General features: G+C 42.0%; 1 protein-coding gene across 3 annotated transcripts in view; it reads left to right on the top strand.

The window, feature by feature from the left end:
* Nucleotides 1-2893: 2893 nt before the first annotated feature.
* Nucleotides 2894-21310, top strand: part of PPP1CB (protein phosphatase 1 catalytic subunit beta) — a 49729-nt gene continuing 31312 nt past the window's right edge. Inside the window, exon 1 of one of the 3 annotated variants that reach the window (XM_054021662.1) lies at nt 2894-3185. In XM_054021662.1, the coding sequence (XP_053877637.1) occupies nt 3134-3185 (52 nt within the window). In that variant the 5' untranslated portion in view covers nt 2894-3133. Of the gene's footprint in view, nt 3186-3278; nt 3360-3452; nt 3535-21310 lie in introns of those variants that run through there. The other 2 variants (XM_054021663.1, XM_054021661.1) reach the window with 2 other exon arrangements.

The following is a 21310-nucleotide window of genomic DNA, read 5'->3' as shown; positions in this document are numbered from 1 at the left end:
GAAGAGGAAGAGATGCTCTGCGGGACAGCTGCCCAGAGTGCACTGCTCCAAATACTACTGCAAATGCCACAAGTGTGAATACTCTATTGGGCAGGCAGCTGACAGTGTGAACATACAACAATGGTTTCCCTTCCGTGCTCTCTGAGCGGCGCTGTAGCTGCCGGCACTGTAAGTCTGCCAGTGTAGACATACCCTTAGGTGCACCATTTCCCCCTGCACCCTCTTTTGTCCCTCTCCTTTATAATTTGAGGGGGGGAAAGGCTGTTTAGGGTTGATGGTAATGAAGCTGAGAAGGGGAGAGTAAGCAACAAAGAGAAGTGTGGGATCAGTGAAGGCAATTTCAAAATAATAAGAAATTAACAAAGGTGAGAAAGATTAATGGGAATTTACATCAGTACATACTCAACTCCTTTTTCCACCCAAAACACCAGTAAGATATCTCTGCTCTGCATCCTTGCTTGGCAGAAGTGGCTAAGCACATCTTCTTTTTCAATTAAAGTTAGTGTTGCATAAACTGCACCTATGGGCTTTTTTTTTTTTTTTTATTGCTGCATCTTTAACCAAAATTAATAAACTTATAGTATACAAAGTGAACTCGGTGATTCACAAGATTTTTTGGCATATTACTGTTTAATTTTAAATGGTTCATCACAGTTACAAAGTTAGAGTTAAATAACTTTATTCTTTGAAATAAAAAAAATCTCAGTTTCATTGTACTGTGTAATAAATGCATAAAATTCCAACTTTCTCCCCTGTAAATTTAATTTCCTTAATTGGGCCATAATACCACCAGACAATTATTTTCTTTCAACAAGCAGATTGAATTAAATTCCCTTTTAAGACTGAGCATTTTTTTATGGAGTCCTTAATATACTATATCACAAAATGTTTCAAATTATTTCATGTTACTATATAGTATACCATGATCTGTGCTGTGTTTGATATAACTTGAATTGTGGTTGGCAAGACTATGGTTTGTACAGTATGGATTTTTAATGTACCTTGTACATACAGCTACCACACAGCTTTGCCCAGTGCAGCAATCATTTGCCATCTTTTGGAGTTTGTGCTGCAAATGATTTGTATCAGTGTCACAATGCAATATTACTACACAACTCCATCCTGTTGTCATGCAACATTCTATCACTGTGCAACATCATCATGCCACAGCACAATGTTGTGATGACTTTCAGGGCAGTTCAATAATGTGGGACTGATCCACTGAAACTGGGATAATGCTTTAAAATTCAGGATGGGTAGCATATCTACTATATTGGGCAGCGCTGAAAGTCCTATTTTTAAAAGCTGAATAATTACTTTTTCTAACTTGACAAAAAACAAATTTCCAAGTGTCACTTAGTGCTTTGCTGTTTATGGAAAAGGCTGAAAATGAAGAGAGTTTGTATATGCATATGAACTTTTAGCAGATAAGTTGGAATTACATTTTGGTGTCTGTAAAAAGCAACAGAGGGTCCTGTGGCACCTTTAAGACTAACAGAAGTATTGGGAGCATAAGCTTTCGTGGCTAATAACCTCACTTCTTCAGATGCAATCTCCCAATACTTCTGTTAGTCTTAAAGGTGCCACAGGATCCTCTGTTGCTTTTTACAGATTCAGACTGACACGGCTACCCCTCCGACATTTTGGTGTCTGTCTCCAACTGGGAATATAAAATCAAATGTTGAGCCTTTTTATGGTCTCTTCTTTTCTTTTAGCACATCCAGTGAAACCTTATTATAACCCTACACATTTTGAAGGAGCTCTTTCTCACTTTAGTTGCTGGGACCCGTAACATAGACTCCCACATATTCGTTGCATCATTAAAGAACTTTAAAGCTTTGTTCATACTAGTTTTTTCTTGATCGTGACATGAAAATGAGTTCTTGAAAATCATATATAGTTACATGGGCTGTATGGATTAAGGCAAAAATTCAGACTTGGGCTCCTAAAGCTAGGAACCTAATCTGCATCTATATTTAGGTATGTAAGTGGCCTGATTTTTTCTAGCGCAGCTGCAGTTTGCACAGCACAGTCAGCTACATTTTAGCAGCCTACATACAATTGAACATGTTGGCCCTACTCTTGAGAATTTTTAACAGTTGCTTTCAAAAGTATTTTATGTCCACTCAGGTAAGGCACCTGTTGGCAAAACCATATTCACTGAAATGGTCAAGAAGTAATGCTGAAAAATATTTCAGGAATGAGAAAAATAATAATGTTAAAGATCCCATCCACACGGGAGCATAGACCAGGCTAGCTAGAAAATCATTCCTGACATCTGCATTAGAACATGGGCGTAGTGAGCACAACTTGGCATTTCAGTGCCGATAGTTTGTTTAAATAAATTGTGACCTATGACCAGTGTGGTTTCAGCAGGCGGATGTCTGCTGGGAGGCTGGGTCAGCCTATTTGAAACATACTTTTAATGAAAACTGAGCTTCTCAGACATGGTTCCAAGAGCTGAGCCTTTCAGAAAAGCATAAACGAATGTGACACAAGATCAGATCACACGAGTTGATCGGGGCAGAGGTGAGCACGTGAGTTCCAGCTGGGGAAGCTTGGGGCTGCCTGACAGATTCCCACCTGCCCGGAACGTGACTGCGGGTAGGTGCTTCTCGGACTACCTGACACTCAATCGGGAGAACCCCCTCCCTGCCCCCACCTGACTTTAGCTCGGCCCGGCCTCGCTTGCAGCACTGCCAGGCCCAACCGGTTACCAGACCGGGGGCCCCGGGGAGCAAAGGAAAATCATCTCAAACGTATGCGCACCTACAGGCGGGCCTGAAGCGCAGCAAGAACACCCCATTGCGCCTGCGCAGTAAACCCCCCCCCCCCCGCGGAGTCCCTCGCGCCTGCGCAGTTGTTGAAGTGCCGAAGCGAAGTCGCCGCGGGAAGGGGGGGTTGGCGCATGCGCGGTGGCGGCAGTCTGGTCTCTGAGGCGGGGAGGAGGCGCGGGGGTTGTTCTCCCGCATTTAACGGAGCGGGACCGAGCCCGACGCTTTTGGGTGCCAGCGCGGGAGCAGCAAAGCGCCCGGCGGGATTCCTGGGGCGAGTCGCCGGCCCCCCTCGTCTGTGAAGCCCTCTCCACCCCGCCTTCTCCCCGCCCGGGACTAGTGAGTCGGGTGCACACAAGATGGCGGACGGGGAGCTGAATGTGGATAGCCTCATCACCCGGCTGCTGGAAGGTGAGCGAGCCCCACCCCCCGGCACGTACACACGGGGGACGCGAGGCAGGGGATACTCCCGCGCGCACACACCCGGGGGACGGCGGGGGGGTGCAAGGCGGGATCCTTCCCAACCGCACACCGGGGGGAGGCGGGAGCCCCCCCATCCCTACGCGCACACAGCAGCAGATGGGGGTGAGGCTTTCCCTTCCCCCACTGGGCAAGGAGAGCAACAGCGAAGGAAGGATGGGGGGGGACGGACGGTCACTCCCGTGGTACTGGGTGCTCTAAGCTATTTTAGTGATGGGGTGGGGGGACACACCTCATATTGCTACATACTTTGCTGCTGAGACGGAGAAGGGTGTGGGAGGTAGGTGATGTCCTGGGTGCACTGGCCCCTTCGCCATCAGAGTGTGCTATTATGTTAGAGGGGCCATCGAGGACTAGTGCTTTGAAATATTATATTTGAACCAATAGACAGGAGTGTGTATGTGTGTGCGTGCGCGCCCCTGTGGCGGGGTCTCTGTAATGCGAATGCCTGGCTCAGATCAGTGATGCATGTGTTTAAAGCCCAGGATTGTCCTGCTAAAGCTGCCCCAGTGATGGGTGAGATAGAAAAGCCTAGCTAGTGGGAGGTGTCTCCCTCCTTCCTATCAGGTTAGTAGTACTTTTTCAATTTTACAAAAATTGACAAATGTTGGGGAAGGGGGGTGTACAAGGGGAAGTAGAAGGAATTTAGTGTACTGCAGTTCCTCTGCCCAGCTCTGGGGCTATTTCTAATGTTGGCTATAGAGAGAGAGAATAGTCAGTGAGGGGGGTCAATATGCCTTTTTTCAGTGTTACTAAAGATATCTTTTGTTAAGGTAAGGGAAAACTGTTGACTAACTTCCCATTTTTCAAGGAGCAGGATACTACTTCTATCCTTAACATCATCATTTGATGTTCTTGGACAGTGACTATCCAGTCTTCCCAGCCTCCTTCTCATTGCCCCCAACAAATATCTGGTGAGGGAAGGGAACAGGTATGGATAAGTGTAGTTCATTTTTAAAATGGATGTAACTTCTGGATTTGGAAGGCTACCAATGTGACTTTCATACAGGTTTTGTTTTGAGCCGGAATTCTTGGCCTGGAAGAGAGAAACAGAAGTTTAATAAATCTGTTCTGAATTTTGCATATCCTCTAATTTTTGGGTGGTATCTTGTTTAACTACTTTGGTAACGTAATATAATGTATAGGTTTGTGAATACCATATTGTAGTCATTCCTCCATCCTTCTGAGGGTGAAATGGAATGTATAACGAGCAACACTTAAAGAAATAACAAATCCTAAACTTTTTGTGTTTTGTTGTTGGTTCTGTTAGTATGTCTGTATTTAAAGTATCCAGTGTAGTATGAGAACTTGCAGGCACCTGTATTTATAATTAAACATAGATAGATATTGTTGTCTGTTCAGCATTAGGCAAGAGTTCATTTCTGTGAGTGACTTGAAGCTTGAAATACTGCTAACAAGTTTTAACAAGACACTTTTACTAATGAAGGCTGTCTTCTGTTTTGTTTTTACTCCTGGATTATAGATAGGCCCATTTGTGACCTAGTCAGCATTCACTTCCTACCATAAGCTCAATGTTGTCTGTGTGTGTCTGGGGGAATGCTCTGGCTTTAATCTTTGTCTGGGATAGCACTTTCTAATATGTTTTAATTGTTTTCACTTTATTAATCTATAAATTATAGACTTGTGTTTTTAAATAGTTGCTGTTATATGTTGGTGTCTAAGCCTGCCTGTGACCATTTATCTTAAAGTATTAGCCTGTTAAGACAATAAAGCTAAAAACTTGTGTATGTCCAGTAATTGTTTTGTTTTTATTTGACATGCATATCCATATTAAAATAATTGATAAAATAATACTAAGTGTTACACATACCAGGGTGTATGTAACTGTTAGTCTCAGGTCACAGCCACCTTGTAGGTTACTTAGATTCACAGTCAAGATAGTATTGTGAAAAGATTTAAGCACAAACTTCTCCAATATTAAAATGTGTGTGATAAAGCACAAATTTGAACCGTTAAGTCTAAAATTTGCTAAGTCTTTGTACAGACAATTTTTTTTAAACTGTCTTTAGAACCTAAGATTTTGATTTACTTTTTGTTTGACTTGAGTGTAAACAGAAATGATTTTCCTTAATGTTGACTGAACCAGACAGATTTTTTTCTTCACTTAACTGCCATTAAGTTTATCAGAGCTTGTATAACGTCTCTCTGCATCAGAGGGAAAATAGATCCCTCTATCACTGCATTGCTCTTGTGTGTTTTTGTAGGTGTCCCCAAACAGGTATGGGTTGTGGGGTTTTTTTTTCTTTAATTTACATTTTTGCGCTTATTTCCCATCTTCCAATTTCTGCACTGTGAATGCACCATAGGATGAATAAAAGCGTGACTACTGCAGTTTTAACTCTAAAGTTTCTTTTATGTAATCAGATACTTAGCAATTTATAGTTTGTTATGGCATTGCTTCTACTTTGGTAAAGTTGTACTGTAAAATGTGTTTCAAGCAAAAAGTAAGCCTGTTAATTCTCAATCTAGGAGCAAGATTTTACATATTGTCAATTGTTTTTACCATTTCCAATTAGATGGCCAGAAATAGTGGTTTTTATAGTGCAAAAATGGATTTAAAAGCTTTAAGAGAATCTTATTGCAGTGTGTTGGTCCATAGCATGTGCTAGGGCCTTCTTCTCCCTTTAAATGAAACAGATGGCTTTAACTTTGAACAGCAGTGACAGTGGTCTTTCAATAGCTGGTGCTTACAACCCATTTTGCAATGTACTAACTCAGGGTTTCTCAAACTTCAGTGCACTGTGACCCCCTTCTGACTACAAAAATTACTACACAACCCCAGGAAGGGGGACTGAGCTTGCCCGAGCCCCACTGCCCCGGGGAGGGGAGGAGGGGCAAAGCCTAAACCTAAGGGCTTGGGACCTGTAACCTGAGCCCCACTGCCCAGGGTTAAAGCCGTTGGGCTTTGGCTTTGGCCCTGGGCAATTGGGCTCAGGCTTTAGATTCGGCCCTGGGCAGTGGCGCTCGGGCTTTGCCCCAGGCCCCAGCAAGTCTAAGCCAGCCCTGGTGACCCCATTAAAACAGGGTTGCGACCCACCTTGGAGTCCTGACCCACAGTTTGAAAACCACTGTACTAACTACTTATAAAAATAGCAACAGTAGCAAGAAATTTCTGCCCTCTTTAGGTTGTTGAATGACTACACCTATTTTTGAACATTAAACCTAGCAGTCATGATCCACGCACTCACTTTGAGACTGGATTACAGTACTGTAATTGCCTGTGCCTAGTCAATCAAGGCCAATTAAACTCCGTCTTGTACAGCACAGAGCAACCTGTCTCTCTTGATCGGAACTAGCTGCTGAGAGCACATCAGTTGATTCCACCCTCCACTTGCCTCCCTTTTGTTGCTAGGTCCTAGTTCTCAAAGTTCAGAAGCATACTACTTCTGAGAATGCCTTACCATCTGAAGCTCATGGATACCTGCACTCATGAACACACACACTCATTTCAGAGAATGGAAACTCTTGAGAGCTGGAAGGCAAGCTTCTTAATGCTGGATTCTAGACTAAACACTCCTCTTGGAGAGATCAGAGCAATTCTTAGATTGGCTTGTCAGAGATCATTGCAAAACCCACCTTTTCATAACATCATATTCCCATACATGCTAGAGAACTTAGATTCTTCCCTCCCTTTTTAAGTGGTGAATGCCAGGATGCCAAGAGGAGCCCATTTTGGAATTCACTTTCTTTGTTTGTAACATGTCCAGAACATAAATGCTATGGTTATTGGTGCCTTAGAACTGTGGTTCTCAACCAGGGGTATGTGTCCCCTGGGGGTATGTAGAGGTCTTCCATGAGGTATATCAATTCATCTAGATATTTGCCTAGTTTTACAACAGGCTACGTAAAAAGCACTAGCGAAGTCAGTACAAACTAAAATTTCATACAGATGACTTTATACTGCTCTATACACTGAAATGTAAGTACAAAACTTATATTCCAATTGATTTACTTTCTAATTGTATAGTAAAAATGAGAAAGTAAGCAATTTTTCAGCAGTAGCGTGCTGTGCACTTCTGTATTTTTGTCTGATTTTTATAAGCAAGTAGTTGTTAAGTGAGGTATAACTTGGGGATATGCAAATCAAATCAGACTCCTGAAAGGGGTACAGTAATCTAGAAAGATTGAGAACCACTGCCTTAGAAGTACCTATTATGTAAAGAAAACAAGTAGAATGAATACTGCATGCTATGAGTAAACTGGCTGGTTTATAAGTTATGCTGCTAGCACAGAACATAGCAGGCACACCTTGTCCTTTGTCTCATTTTCCTGCCCTCAAGCTCCTAAGAGCTGGCAGACATCCACTCCAATTCTTTTGGCACTGGGATGGGGAGAGAGACCCTCTGCTTTTTCACTTAATGCTTGCAGACGTGTACCATAAGCCTGGTCTTTGAACCTGGTGGCTATTGAGTTATGGCTACTAGATACAGGGTATGTGTGTTGATTAGGGGGCTGCTGAGAATCAGGGCTTGTCTAGACACAGAAGTTGTGTTGGTCTAACTTAAAGAAGTTTTAAAACTTAAGCCAGTGCAAACCTCTGTAGACTCACCTGTTTGAAACTGATTGTTTGTATTGTAGTAGCACCTGGGAGCCCTCAACATAGACCAGATCCCCTTTGTGTTAGGTACTATACAAACACAAAATAAAGACTTTCCTGCTTCACAGAGCTCTGTTTAGCTTCAGCCTGTAAATTTACTGATGTAACCAAACATAAGAGTTTCATAGATTATAAAGCCAGAAGAACATTGTGATCACATTGTCTGACATCCTGTAAAACACAGAATATAGGACTTCTCTGGATTAATTTCTGTTTGAACTGGAGCATTGAGTCTATCACTAAGGTACGCCTTCCAATCCTTAAATCCAGTGGTTCTCAAAGTGTGAGTCAGGACCCTAAAGTGGGTCACAACTCCATTTTAGTGGGGTTACCAAGGCTGGCGTTAGACTTGCTGGGACCTGGGGCCAAAGCTGGAGCGCCACTGCCCAGGGCCGAATCTAAAGCCTGAGCCCAACGGCTTTAACCCTGGGCAGTGGGGCTGAGGTTACAGGCCCCAAGCCTTCAATTTTCAACATCCTTCTTGAATTGTGGACACAAGTTCTGGGCATAGTACTACAGCAGTGGTTGCCCCAGTGCCAAATACAGGTGTAATGAAACCTACTTCTATTTGATATTCCCCTGTTTATGCATCCAAGGATTGCATTAGGCATTTTGGCCAGAGCATCACCAAACATCAGACTTAAATCAATTTAAGGCCTGATCTACACTTAGGTTTGTTGGAATAGCTATATTGGTCGGGGGTGGGAAAAATTACACCCCTGAGCTCTGTAGTTAGTTAAGCTGACCAAACCCTGGTGTAGATGCAGCTAGGTCAGTGGAAGAATTCCTCTGATCTAGCTAATGTTGCTCAGGAAGGCAGATTAACTACAGCGGAGGAAGAAAACCCTTCTGTTGCAGTAGAAAGAATCTACAGTATGACATTTACAGTGGCATGGCTGCAGTGCTGTAGTTGTGACACTGTAGAGCCCACCGTGTAGACCAGGGTTTGGCAACCTACGGCATGCATGCCGAACACGGCACGCAAGCTGATTTTGAGTGGCACGCAGCTCCCCTGACGCAGTCCCGACACTCAGCCCCCCTCCCCCCCCCACACACACACACACCGTTCTCCCCTGCGGGGGCAGGAGGCAGAAGCTTGGTTCTGTGGCAGCCAAGCTTTCCCCCTCCCCCGCTTCTTCCCCCAGCAGCGCTTTTCTGCCCCCCTCCTCCTCTCTGTCCCTGGCCAATCAGCTGATGGCCCTAGTGAGGGGGAGGGGGAAGAGCGGCAGCGTGCACACAGCTCTGTAGAGGAGGCAGAGAAAAGGTAGAGACAGACCCTGGGGGGAAGGGGGTGGAACAGGGCATATCCCTTCCAGTCCCCTGCCATGAGCCGCTCAGGGCAGGGGGCTGGGAGCACCCCCACAAGCCGAGCACCCCAGCCCTCTGCCCTGACCCCCCCCACCAACACACACTCAGCCTTCTGCCCTGCACCCCCACACCCCCCAGCCCTCTGCCCTGATCCCTGAACCCCCCCCACACACCCCAGCCTTCTGCCCTGCACCCCACACACCCCCCAGCCATCTGCCCTGATCCCTGAAACACCCACTCCCAGGTCTGGGGTCCCGGCCACAGGCCCTACTCAGCCCACTGCCAGCCTAGGTGAACAGAACCCCAGGCTGGCAGCGAGCTGAGCAGGCTGGTGGCATAAGATCAGCATTTTAATTTAATTTTAAATGACGCTTCTTAAACATTTTGAAAACCTTGTTTACTTTACATACAATAGTTTAGTTATATAATATAGACTTATAGAAAGAGACCTTCTAAAAACATTAAAATGTATTACCGGCACGCAAAACCTTAAATTAGAGTGAATAAATGAAGACTCGGCACACCACTTCTGAAAGGTTGCCTACCCCTGGCGTAGACCATGGGTAATCAATAGGTGGATTGCAGGCCAAATCCTGACTGCCAGCTGCTTTTGAGTGGGCCGTGAAATCTTTTTGTATACTTATTATTACCGTTATTGATATTGCGGTGTGAAAAATGTTTCTTTGGAGTCTGGACCTTGACTGTAACTTGACCAAGAAATTTGGACCTTGACCAAAAAATAGACTATTCCCTGGTGTAGACGTATTCTGTGAGACAATTTTTCTTTCTAAAATCTGTTGTTGTTTTTTTGGCCAGGCGTAAGAAAGCTTACTAGTTCTGTTAATACTGGTTCATCAAATTATCTGACACATAAGTTGTGAAACGTTATTCCATAGTGTGAGTGTCTCTTAACTTATTACATTTGTTCAAAATGTATGTAACACTTCAGAACCTTACCGTTTAAAGAAAGATAATGGTCTCAGCTGGCTCCCTCTGTGGTACACTCTGAGACGTTTGCTGATATAAGACTTGTTTCCATATACAAGAAAAGCTGTGAGTTCCCAATCAAGTGGAGAAAACTTATTTTAACCTTCCATTTCAAAAATTGATTTTTTGGGGGCATTTGACCTCATTGGACAGTTGTAGCTACTCGAACGTGGAAGCAAGAAAGTCTGCTGGTAACATGAAACTCAAACAGCCTCTCATAGTTCTGGGAGAGAATTGCAGCCAACATACATTCTTTGGAAACACTGTTCTTTTCAGCCAAAAGTACAATTGTCTGCTGATCTAAAGGTTACTATAAGATTGGTGGTTGACAGTCTGTTCGGCTTTACTTGGTGCATTTGCAGCACTCCGAGCATAACCAGCTTCCAGAGCAGCAAAGGAAAAACATTTTTTTTTTTAAATAATAAATTGTGCATGTAAAAGCACTTACATGGCATAAGGGGTTGGGAGATAGCAGTAGTTTCACAGAGTATACATAATTCTTTGAAAAGGCTGAAAATCTAGTTAGTGATGTCCATTTGTTTTGTGGAACTGTTGACGTTTTGTGTAGTTAACATTCAATAACAAATACTGAAAAAACAAACTAGATTACACTTCGCTTTAAAATCATGTCATTTGGACTAGTCCTTTTTTTAACTTCAGTTTCATCAAGACTCTAGGAGTTCATGAAAACACAGGAATAGAGACACAAATGTTTCACTATTGACAGAACAAAAGTTTTTATACACTATACAATATTGGTTCTAGCTCAAAGAATTTTTGAGCCAGAGGCCACTAAAATCAGATAGGAATTGTAAATATGTAAGGGAGGCAAGAGTATGAGAGATTTTTAAGCTGTATATTGCAAACCCCCATACCTGAAACTAATCCTTGGAAAGATGCAACTCCCAACTTTCTGATTGCTGTTATTAGTTTCCATCCCTGGTTGCTTGAGGTGTTTTACTTAAAATAATCACTGGTTCCTCTGACCAGATTTAAAAAAAAAAAAAAAAAAAAAAAAAAATACAGGCAGTCTTCAGATTCCTAGTCATCCTTGTCTAGTCAGTCCTTGCTACACAGTACCAGTAACTTGAAAAAACCCTCTTGCTTGCTTAGATTTACACCTAAGCTGCCATATTCTGCAACTGTTACATTTTTGTCTTAATATATTTGTTATAGTAAAATAGTTTGCGTTGTGCAATATTCCTACTATGCAATGTTGGGACCTAATCCTACAAGGTACTAAACATCTTTAATTCCCGTTGATTTTCAATAGGAGTTAAACACTTGGCACCTTGCAGGGTCAGGTCTTCTTGCAGAACTCAAACTAAAGGCTGAGATTGGAATAGTTCCAAAATGAAAACTGTAAACTAAATTCAAACCATTCAATATTGTGGAAGAAAATGACAAACTGTTTTGGTTGTTTTGAAAGATCACTTTTCTTCCTTTTCACAAAGCACTTAAGCATAAAGGAGGAGTCATGCTTTTTCCTCTCTCCTTCTGTACTTTATTGCTCCAAAAATGTTTTATACTTGGCTTGTGGGGAAAGTAATTTGGCAGTCTGGGATAATGCTGTTGTATGCCACATCCCAGAATGGATCGTCATAGATGTGGGAAATGAGGGACATTCTCAGAAAAGAAAAATAGAACTAGAAAAGGTCTATTTCAAGGATACACAAACAAATTATGAAAAATAGACTGCAAGGAACAAATAGTCATTTTGATTCAGACATAAAGTATCATAGATACAGCCAATGGGGGGAGGGAGAATATAACTGGGGAAAAAAGAAGCAAGATACGAGTTTGCTTTATCTTCTCCCCCTGAAAAAAACTTCAGAGACAATTGTAATAGTTAGTGTTGGGAGGGTAGGAGTATCTTGAAATTAATCTTAGGTAGGGAGCATAATAAAAAGGCAGGAATCATATTGTATTTTAAACATCAGTCCTGAAGGGTACTAAAATCATAGCAATCTATAAATCATGGAAAGGTTGAAATAGGGGGAGAGAGAGAGCGTGCTAAAACCCTTGTCCATTTGGATGACCTCATGATTATAAAAGTAAGGAAATTTTCAGTTTGCCATTTTTGTATCTCATTAAGGTTGTAACAAAGTATTGATCACTTAACATATCTTTGTTTATATATTCTGTGCCATGTAAAGAACAATTTTAGCATGAATCCCTCAACTTACTTGCATTCAGAGTACAGCTGCATTTTAATAGAGATGAGGAAAAAAGCAATGATTTAATTTTAATATAATGAAATGTGCTTTTAATGTGGACAGTTGAGCTGAATTTTTAAGTCCGTGACCCAGGGATGCGGTTGTGGATTTTAGAAAATCAAATCAATGTAGTTGGTACTGTGTGTTCTAACAGTGAAGCATACTATATTTGGCTACTTAGTCAGGTCAAGTTTCCTATGAAACTGACCTCAGGGGAGAATATCAGATCTTACTGTTTAACAATGTAACTGTAACATTTTTCCTTCCAAATTTTAAGGGTGTTTGAAAAAACACACCTTAAGCTTGTCTCCAAAGCATAGGGTTTTTTTTTTTGTGGGGGGTTTTTGTTTTTGTTTTACTTTTGTGGTACAATTTCATGCTTTCCTAATGTAGACTAGTTCATTTTAGGTTTCAGAGTAGCAGCCGTGTTAGTCTGTATCCGCAAAAAGAAGAACAGGAGTACTTGTGGCACCTTAGAGACTAACAAATTTATTAGTTCATTTTAGTATTTTAACAAACCTCACAACTCCTAAAAATAAATAAATAAAATACAAATCTTAACATTAAATGGTGAGCTTTGCATTCCTTTTATATATACAGTTTTTTATGTTTGTCTAATACAGATAAATCACCTTGGGGGCAGGTATCTATTCTTAGTTGTCTAAACACCATGCACATGCATAGCATTACATAAATAGTAATCAGAGTCCCTATCCTTACCTAGGAACTTCTGAAATATAATCAGAGAGCCTTGATGCGGGTCATTATGTATAAAGTAAGACCTTTTTCGGATTCAAAACCATGTTGAAAAATGTTTGCTTAATCCTAAGGCTTTGTCTAACAGTACACCTGGGGAAATGGCAATCGTAGATTACTGCAGTGGATTACTTTCCTAGTGTAGTTAGAGGTTTCTTGTGTTGTGTGTTTTTTTTTGTTGTTGTTGTTGTTGTTTTTTTATTTAGAAGGCGTCTTCAAGACTTATAGTATGTAGAACAGTTCTAGTTTTGCATGGCTCGTTGAGAATGGTTAACTATTTTTTGAATAAGTTTGCCATTTGTGTTTTAAGTATGATGAAAAAGCTTATACTATTGAATTGGTTGTTTTGGGTACTTTTTTTGCTAACCTCAAAAACCGATTAAAACTGAATAAAAGCATTTATGGCCGTATCTAGAATTCTTGAATTTCCTTGAATCCTGTCAGTGTGATATTGAACTGAAATTGCACTAGTAGCATAGTTCCAGTTCCTAGTGAAAGATGAAACTCGTGTCCTTGTCGAGGGGTAGGTCTTCACTGCAGAGTTAATTGTGGTGATCAGTACCCTGGGGCTTACCCCTTCATTGGCCTAATTTGGGTGTGAGTGGCTGCTTCCCCAGTGATGCTGTACTTGTGTGAGGTGCTAGGACTTCTGGGGTCATTTTCATGATTCTTAGTTCTGCAGTGAGCTGTCACTTTTTTTTTTTTTTTTTTTCCCCCTCAGTGAATTGTGGGAGAACTTGTCTGTCCTTCTGGGCACATGAGAGAAATTGTGGGAAGGCATTGGAGGACTATCAGCAGGACCGTCCTTAGGCATACGCAGAATATGCAGCTGCATAGGGCACCAGCGACCAGCCCTCCCATCCCCCCGCCAGCCCTCCTGTGCGTTCCTATGGGGGTGTGGGGCCCTAGACAACTCCCTCCACCCCACCCCCATTTTCCATCCCTTCTCCCAACCCCCCCTCCCCTAGTGATGGATGCAGCCCAGGGGATTAGCGGGGGGGGCCTGCTGCTGTTAGCAGGGGTCAGGCCTACCCCTGCACTCGCCAGCGGTGGCAGGAAGCAGAGCAACCCAGCCCACTCCACTCCGCTGGCTGGTTCCCCACTGTGTCGCTCCACATCCCGCCGCCAGTGAGTGTGGGGGGAGGGAACGTTTCCCCCAAGCCTCCTCCCCCGAGCGACATGGCTGAGGCGGGGGGCGTGGAGTGGGCTGGGGCCAGGTCGTTCTGCTTCCCGCTGCCGGCGCCAGGCCCCCAGCTAATCCCCCAGGACGCTCTGGGCCTTTGGGGCCCCCCAAGCAGCCTCCCAAAGTTCCTGCCTTCATGGCCCTGCAGGCCTCGAGCGCAGCCCAGACCCTCCGCGAGCGGTGGGGGGGGGAAGTAAGTTCTAGGGTTGCATAAAGCACCATAATTGGTAGGGGCGACCCTGACTATCAGCATTTGAGTGGTTTAGCCTATGCTCACAGTGTAAAAGGAGGAGGTTACCAGCCTGAGTGTAAGCAGTGCTCAGGCTTTAGCTTGTATCCCAGGATTGGCCAGTTACTTTGACTATAAAGTACCACAGTCTTGAGTGAGGTTTGGTGTGTGGATGACAGTAGCACTTGTAGTGTAGATATACCCAGAGTTAACTCTGCAATGAAGACAACTCTTGGGTGTATCATCTGCCTTAAATTCCACTGCTTATGAGGTGTTGATGCAATTGTGGCCCTTAGTAAGACTGGGTAGATTAGTCTCTGAAAATGTCTCATCCTTTATCCTCTGAGTCTCGACTTCTTCCAAAGAAAAAACAGTTATGAGTCTGTCCAAGGGCCCTCTTGCAGGGTTCCAGTCTATCCTCTAACACTAGAAGCTACTCTGGAGGGTTAGTAAGGCTACAATTTTGTCATGGAAATTTTAATAAATTTCACAGCAGAAGTGCAAGATAAAAAGATAAGTAATTGAAAGGTCACTAAATGATGTAACTTCACAACATTAGCATACACGACATTGAGCCCATCCCACACTCCTCTTGCAGTGGCAGCTCCTGTCTTTTAGGGCTGGGTACAGCTCCCCAATCCAGGCATTGTTACCCTGTACTTCAGGTCGCAATGCCACTCAGTTTGGGTTTAATCAGATGTGTTTTTACAGTTTCCAAGATGTCTCAGACTTTATTCAGATGCATGATTTCTGAGACAGAACTAGCCTAGGTAAGGAGATGTGAGAGATGGAGTCTTCGGTGTACTGTGGAACAGATAATGCAGTGCCCATAGGAAGTCTGTGTCTGGAAGGCTGCTAGATGGTTGAAGCCCAATCCAGCTAAAAACCAAGTTAAAGTTGGTAGGCTCTGAAAAGCAACAAGATATGGTGAGAGCCATGCTCGTACCTAGTTGGGTAGATTAGTGTGCCATTTATAACAGACTTGCAGTATTAGAGGGATATTAGATCCAAGATTGCTGTTAGATGTAAGATAACATGGATGGCAGTACCTCTCTTCATCTGCATCTGGTAAGGCAAATGCAGCCACCTTTTTGGGAGTGGACTTTGCTATCGATATCAGTGTCTTTGAGCTTGTATGTAGGGATGTTATACTGGTATAAGGTGTGAATTCAAACTGTTATACTGGTATAACTCCCCATGTGGGGACACATTGCAGTATAGTTTTTTTTATAGTTTTAACTTTTAACTTTTTCCCAGTTTTTGTCACTGTGGAAGGTAGTGTACCTCAACCTGCTAACTTGAGTTGAACGTACAAAGCTGCCTTATCTTCACTAGAATTTTACTTCAGTTAATTAACTAGCTTGCTAACTTAAGTTAAGAATGCATCTTTTTTTTGTAGAGACAATGCCTGAGTGATTTGGTACCAGATGACCTCTGATTACATCTATCCATGTGCTGTATTGCCTCTCTTGTTCTAATACTAAAGTTTTTCTCAACTGTAAATCTATGGAGGCTGTTGGCAGTATATTCTTCATGAAAAATCCCTTGGTTCTGAAGCTTGCTTTGTTTCCCCCTTTCCAGTCTTCAAGAAGCTCAGACCTTGTAAAACTTCTAGGCATTGGTTTGCTGGGCAAGTAATTAATGGGTGCATAACTGGCTGGATAACCGTACTCAGAGAGTTGTTGTTAATGGTTCCCAATCCTGCTGGAAAGATATAACAAGTGGGGTTTTGCAGGGGTCTGTTTTGGGGACTGGCTCTGTTCAATATCTTCATTAACGACTTAGATATTGGCATAGAAAGTACGCTTATTAAGTTTGCAGATGATACCAAACTGGGAGGAATTGCAACTGCTTTGGAGGACAGGGTCATAATTCAAAATGATCTGGACAAATTGGAGAAATGGTCTGAAGTAAACAGGACGAAGTTTAACAAAGACAAATGCAAAGTACTCCACTTAGGAAGGAAAAATCAGTTTCACACATACAGAATGGAAAGAGACTGTCTAGGAAGGAGTATGGCAGAAAGGGATCTAGGGGTTATAGTGGACCACAAGCTAAATATGAGTCAACAGTGTGATGCTGTTGCAAAAAATGCAAACATGATTCTGGGATGTATTAACAGGTGTGTTGTGAGCAAGACACGAGAAGTCATTCTTCCGCTCTACTCAGCGCTGGTTAAGCCTCAGCTGGAGTATTGTGTCCAGTTCTGGGCACTGCATTTCAAGAAAGATGCGGAGAAATTGGAGAGGGTCCAGAGAAGAGCAACAAGAATGATTAAAGGTCTTGAGAACATGACCTATGAAGGAAGGCTGAAAGAATTGGGTTTGTTTAGTTTGGAAAAGAGAAGACTGAGAGGGGACATGATAGCAGTTTTCAGGTATTTAAAAGGGTGTCATAAGGAGGAGGGAGAAAACTTGTTCACCTTAGCCTCTAAGGATAGAACAAGAAGCAATGGGCTTAAACTGCAGCAAGGGAGGTTTAGTTTGGACATTAGGAAAAAGTTCCTAACTGTCAGGGTGGTTAAACACTGGAATAAATTGCCTAGGGAGGTTGTGGAATCTCCCTCTCTGGAGATATTTAACAGTAGGTTAGAGAAATGTCTATCAGGGATGGTCTCTAGACAGTATTTGGTCCTGCCATGAGGGCAGGGGATTGGACTCGATGACCTCTTGAGGTCCCTTCCAGTCCTAGAATCTATGAATCTATAATGAGATAAGAAGTTTGACTTTGTATCTGGTTTGATACTATGAATTACATAAAAGCTTACTGTGTTTTTACATATTTAAAAAACTCCTTTTTGTGGATGTTAGTAAGTGCCCAAAAAAACGGGCGGTAGATGTGCTTAAATCTACAGAGGAGCATATTTTTCTGGTTAGGATATAGTCTCCTGTGTATTTTTGCTACATACCTGCTCTTTCAGTGTTATCTGTAGGATCATCAGTAGATGAAGCAGTATACATTGAAAATGAGATGAGAACATGCTAAAACTCATTTTACTCCCAAATTAGAAAAGGAAGGGAAAATTAGACTTTTTTAACATTCTTGACAAGGCAAATGAAATCAAGAGAAACTTCAATTTGTTGAAGGAAACTGAAGTTCAGTGACTATAGTTTGAGTCATAGACTGCATACAGTTTGATCACATTCTTGGACAAGAGCCTTGTAGGTAAAGCTTCAAAATTAATTCTTAATAGCTTTTATATTTAAAGCCAACCATAACATTATTGAAGCTTTATAACTTTGTAAATTCTTCGGGACAGGGACTCTTTTTGCTGTGTTTGTACAGTAATTTCTTAGCACAGTGCAATACCTATGTGCTACCACATAATACAAACAACTAAAATGTTGTAGGAGTGAGGGGCATTTTAGTGTGGTGCAAACTGAGCACGCAACACAAGTGCAAGGGCTATTAACTGCAAGACCTTTACCATTATTCATCACTTCCTTTGGCTGGAATACTTCCAGAATGTGTGTTTACATAAAGTGTTAAAGGAAAACATACTAAAGAATACCATTCAGCGAGCATTCTTAATATGTTCAGAACTGAAAGCCCATACACCCATGTGGCTCTTGACCCAACTCTTGTGTTTAGCCTCTGGCCTTATCATTGCTAGGAAAAGGTGTTTTTAGCACATGAACTAACGCGTTGGGTCATATGTTAAAATGCTTATTCCTAGTGAATGCAAGATCTGTGTTGCCTGTTTATATTTTATTTTTATTTCTAATCTTAGTATGGTTATATGGCTAAAAATTCTAACTAACAAGATGTGTGACATGTTGGCATTGTTCTTGTCGATTAGACTAGTATTACAGCTGACGTGCATCAGTAGAACAAAGCAATTTCTAGCTTGTGTTTGGGCCATAGCTTATTTAATTAGATTACTCAGCAGTGGTTTTTTGTTTTCTTTTGTTTTTGACCCAAGAACCTATTGTTGTAAACTTAACAGTCCAGTTGCCTTACTCCCAGTCCTGAGCTCTTACCATAGTATCATACTGCTGATAGTTTACATCTACACAGCACCAATGCCTGCCTGCCTCCCAACTCCCACGGTAGTGACGCTCAGAACCTGGCTCAAGTGTCAGGGCCTTGCATTACAAGACTAAATAGCAGTGTAGACGTTCCTGCTCGGACTGGAGCCCTGGCTCTGAAATCCACCAAGTGGGTGAGGTTCTTAGAGCCTGGGCTCCAGGCCAAGTGGGAATGTCTACTCTGCTATTTTTAGCCTTGTACGGTGAGTCGAGGTCAGCTGATCTGGGCTCTGAGACTTGCTTGCTGGGATTTTTCTGCTGTATAGATGTACCTTTTGATGGTTAAAAAGAACAGATTTTTCCTATTTGGCTGCTGTTTTGAAAATCAGGTATTATATACTTAGACATGCATATTTTTAAGTTGCAATATTTATTATGGGAACATATTGGAAAACAAGCGCAGTGAAAATTAGTGTTTTGATGTTCACAGAAGCACTGGACTTCACTAAATGTACAACATAGGAATACTGTTATCCCAACTACACTTTACGCCCCCCCCGGAGCACTGCTTTATTGTGTTATATCCAAATTCGTGTTATATTGGTCGTGTTATATCGAGGTAGAGGTGTACATATAGCTCTGTGTAATAAGGGACAATGAATCGTTCATGGCCTGAAGTCTTTAGGTGTAATCCTGTAAGTTAATGGGAGCAAAGGGCTTTCAGCACATCAGAAAATTAAGTCTATTAAAGAATGCCAAGGCTGTAGCTTCAATGGGGCAAAGGTATGGTTTTTATGATGTTCGCTAAATTGTCTCCACTAGCATTTTACAAGGTATAGAGTAGTTTTACCTTGATGAATCTAGTAGAAGTGAAAACTGATGGTTGGAGTGTGTATTTTGGGGGGAAGGGGTGTCTAGGGTTCACCTCATCTAGCTACATCAAAGTAAAACTACCCTGTATCTTGCCTCCACTAGAGTTTTGCTAAAAAATAACTTTTTTTTTAAGCACCTTATTTCCTAATGTAGACAATTCCTGAGGAGGAAACACTTATTTCTGGCTATTTTAACTTGGGAAGCCATTAGCTAGGCAGTCTTGCCTGACCTTATTACACAGAGGATCACACAAACCTCAGCACAACCTTGTGTGGGCCAAACAGATGCTACATATTTTAGTAAGATTTGAAGTTAACTATTGATTTATATTTTATATTCTGCTTGTTTGTATGTATTAGGTTATTTCTATGTACAGTATTGTCTTTTTACAGACTTGTGTAAACTAAAATGATATAACATGATGACAAAACACTAATGAATCGGCCATTAGTATATTGTGTTGAAGCAAGTCATGGGCCTTATGAAATGCTCTGGTGGGCTGGAGGTTAGGCACCTCTGAAACATAGACATATTCTAGTAAAACTATTACAGTAGAACCTCAGTTATGAACACCTAAAGAATGGAGGTTGTTCATAAATGTTTGTTCAGAGTTATGGTAGCTCTTTCAAAAGTTTTTACAACTGAACATTGGAAATAATACAGCTTTGAAACTTCACTATGCGGAAGAAAAATGCTGGTATTAACCATCTTAATTTAAATGAAACAAGAACAGAAACAGTTTCCTTACCTTATCAAACTCTTTATTTTTTAATAGCTTGTTTAACACAACACAATACTGTACTGTATTTGCTTTTTTTTGTCTCTGCTGCCTGATTGCATACTTCTGGTTCCAAATGAAGTGTGTGGTTGACTCGTCAGTTCATAACTCTGGTATTTGTTACTGAGTTTCTGCTATATGTATTTTTCAAGTGTCTGTTACAATATGTCAGTATGGCACTACAGCTGGCATACATATAATATCCTAACTTATTCACACTCCTCATGGATTATTTTACCCTTTGGATGCTGGTAAGGCTACATGCCTTCATAAAAGCACCAAAAGCTACAAAATGCCAGTATGCTTAGCAGCATAGGCTGCTATGTTCATATCAGCATAATGCTTTGCTCTCTACATTGAACTAGATTTTATTGAATAACTGATGTCGTTGTCCAGATATTCAAAGTCCTCTATGGTAGTGGCCATAGCTGGCTCAGACCTGGTTTCCCTCCATAGCCAGGACCATCCATAATAGTTGTTTTACTGGAACAACTAAACCTGAGTGAGAGACCGCACGTTTTTTCACAGGAGTTGGATTAGAGAATTTGCTCCCCAAAGGGCTAATAACCAACTGGCGACACTATTTTCAGAAGTAGATGCAAAATAAATTTAATCAACTTAACTTAACCCAATAAGTATCTTGTGTACTTGAGCACACTCTATCTTTATGAACTAATTGACCCACTTTTTCTAGATCATTGGTCCCCAAACTGTGGGGCATGACTCTCCAGGAGGCGTAGAGGAACATTTGGCAGGGGGGAGAGCATGGTGGGACCCTGACTCCAGCCCCTTTCCTCTGTCCAGGTCCCAGAGGTGTGTGGGCAGATTACATTACGGGTGAGGAGGGGGTGCAACATAAAAAGTTTGGGGACCACTGTTCTAGAGGCTGGAGAGGAAGGAAGATTTCTGCAGTAGTTGAGGTCTTCATTGGCCACAATGGAGCCACTAATATAAATATTTAGGTAAAGTTATCTTTCCGCTAAGAATGTCTTCTATGCTTGATAGAGGACAAGAAAGGGAACTGTAGGTGTAACTGTCCGTGTGATCCTACACTACTGGTTAACACACCTGTTTCAAATTGATCAATTTTGAATTAGTTGCATTACTTAAAAGAATGACTTCCTCTTTCTGTACTTTGTT

The sequence above is a fragment of the Malaclemys terrapin genome, chromosome 3 (assembly GCF_027887155.1).
Source record: "Malaclemys terrapin pileata isolate rMalTer1 chromosome 3, rMalTer1.hap1, whole genome shotgun sequence".
NCBI classification, from domain to species: domain Eukaryota; kingdom Metazoa; phylum Chordata; order Testudines; family Emydidae; genus Malaclemys; species Malaclemys terrapin.
The sequence above is the reverse complement of the archived record's forward strand: the minus strand, read 5'-3'. Positions and strand labels throughout refer to the sequence as shown.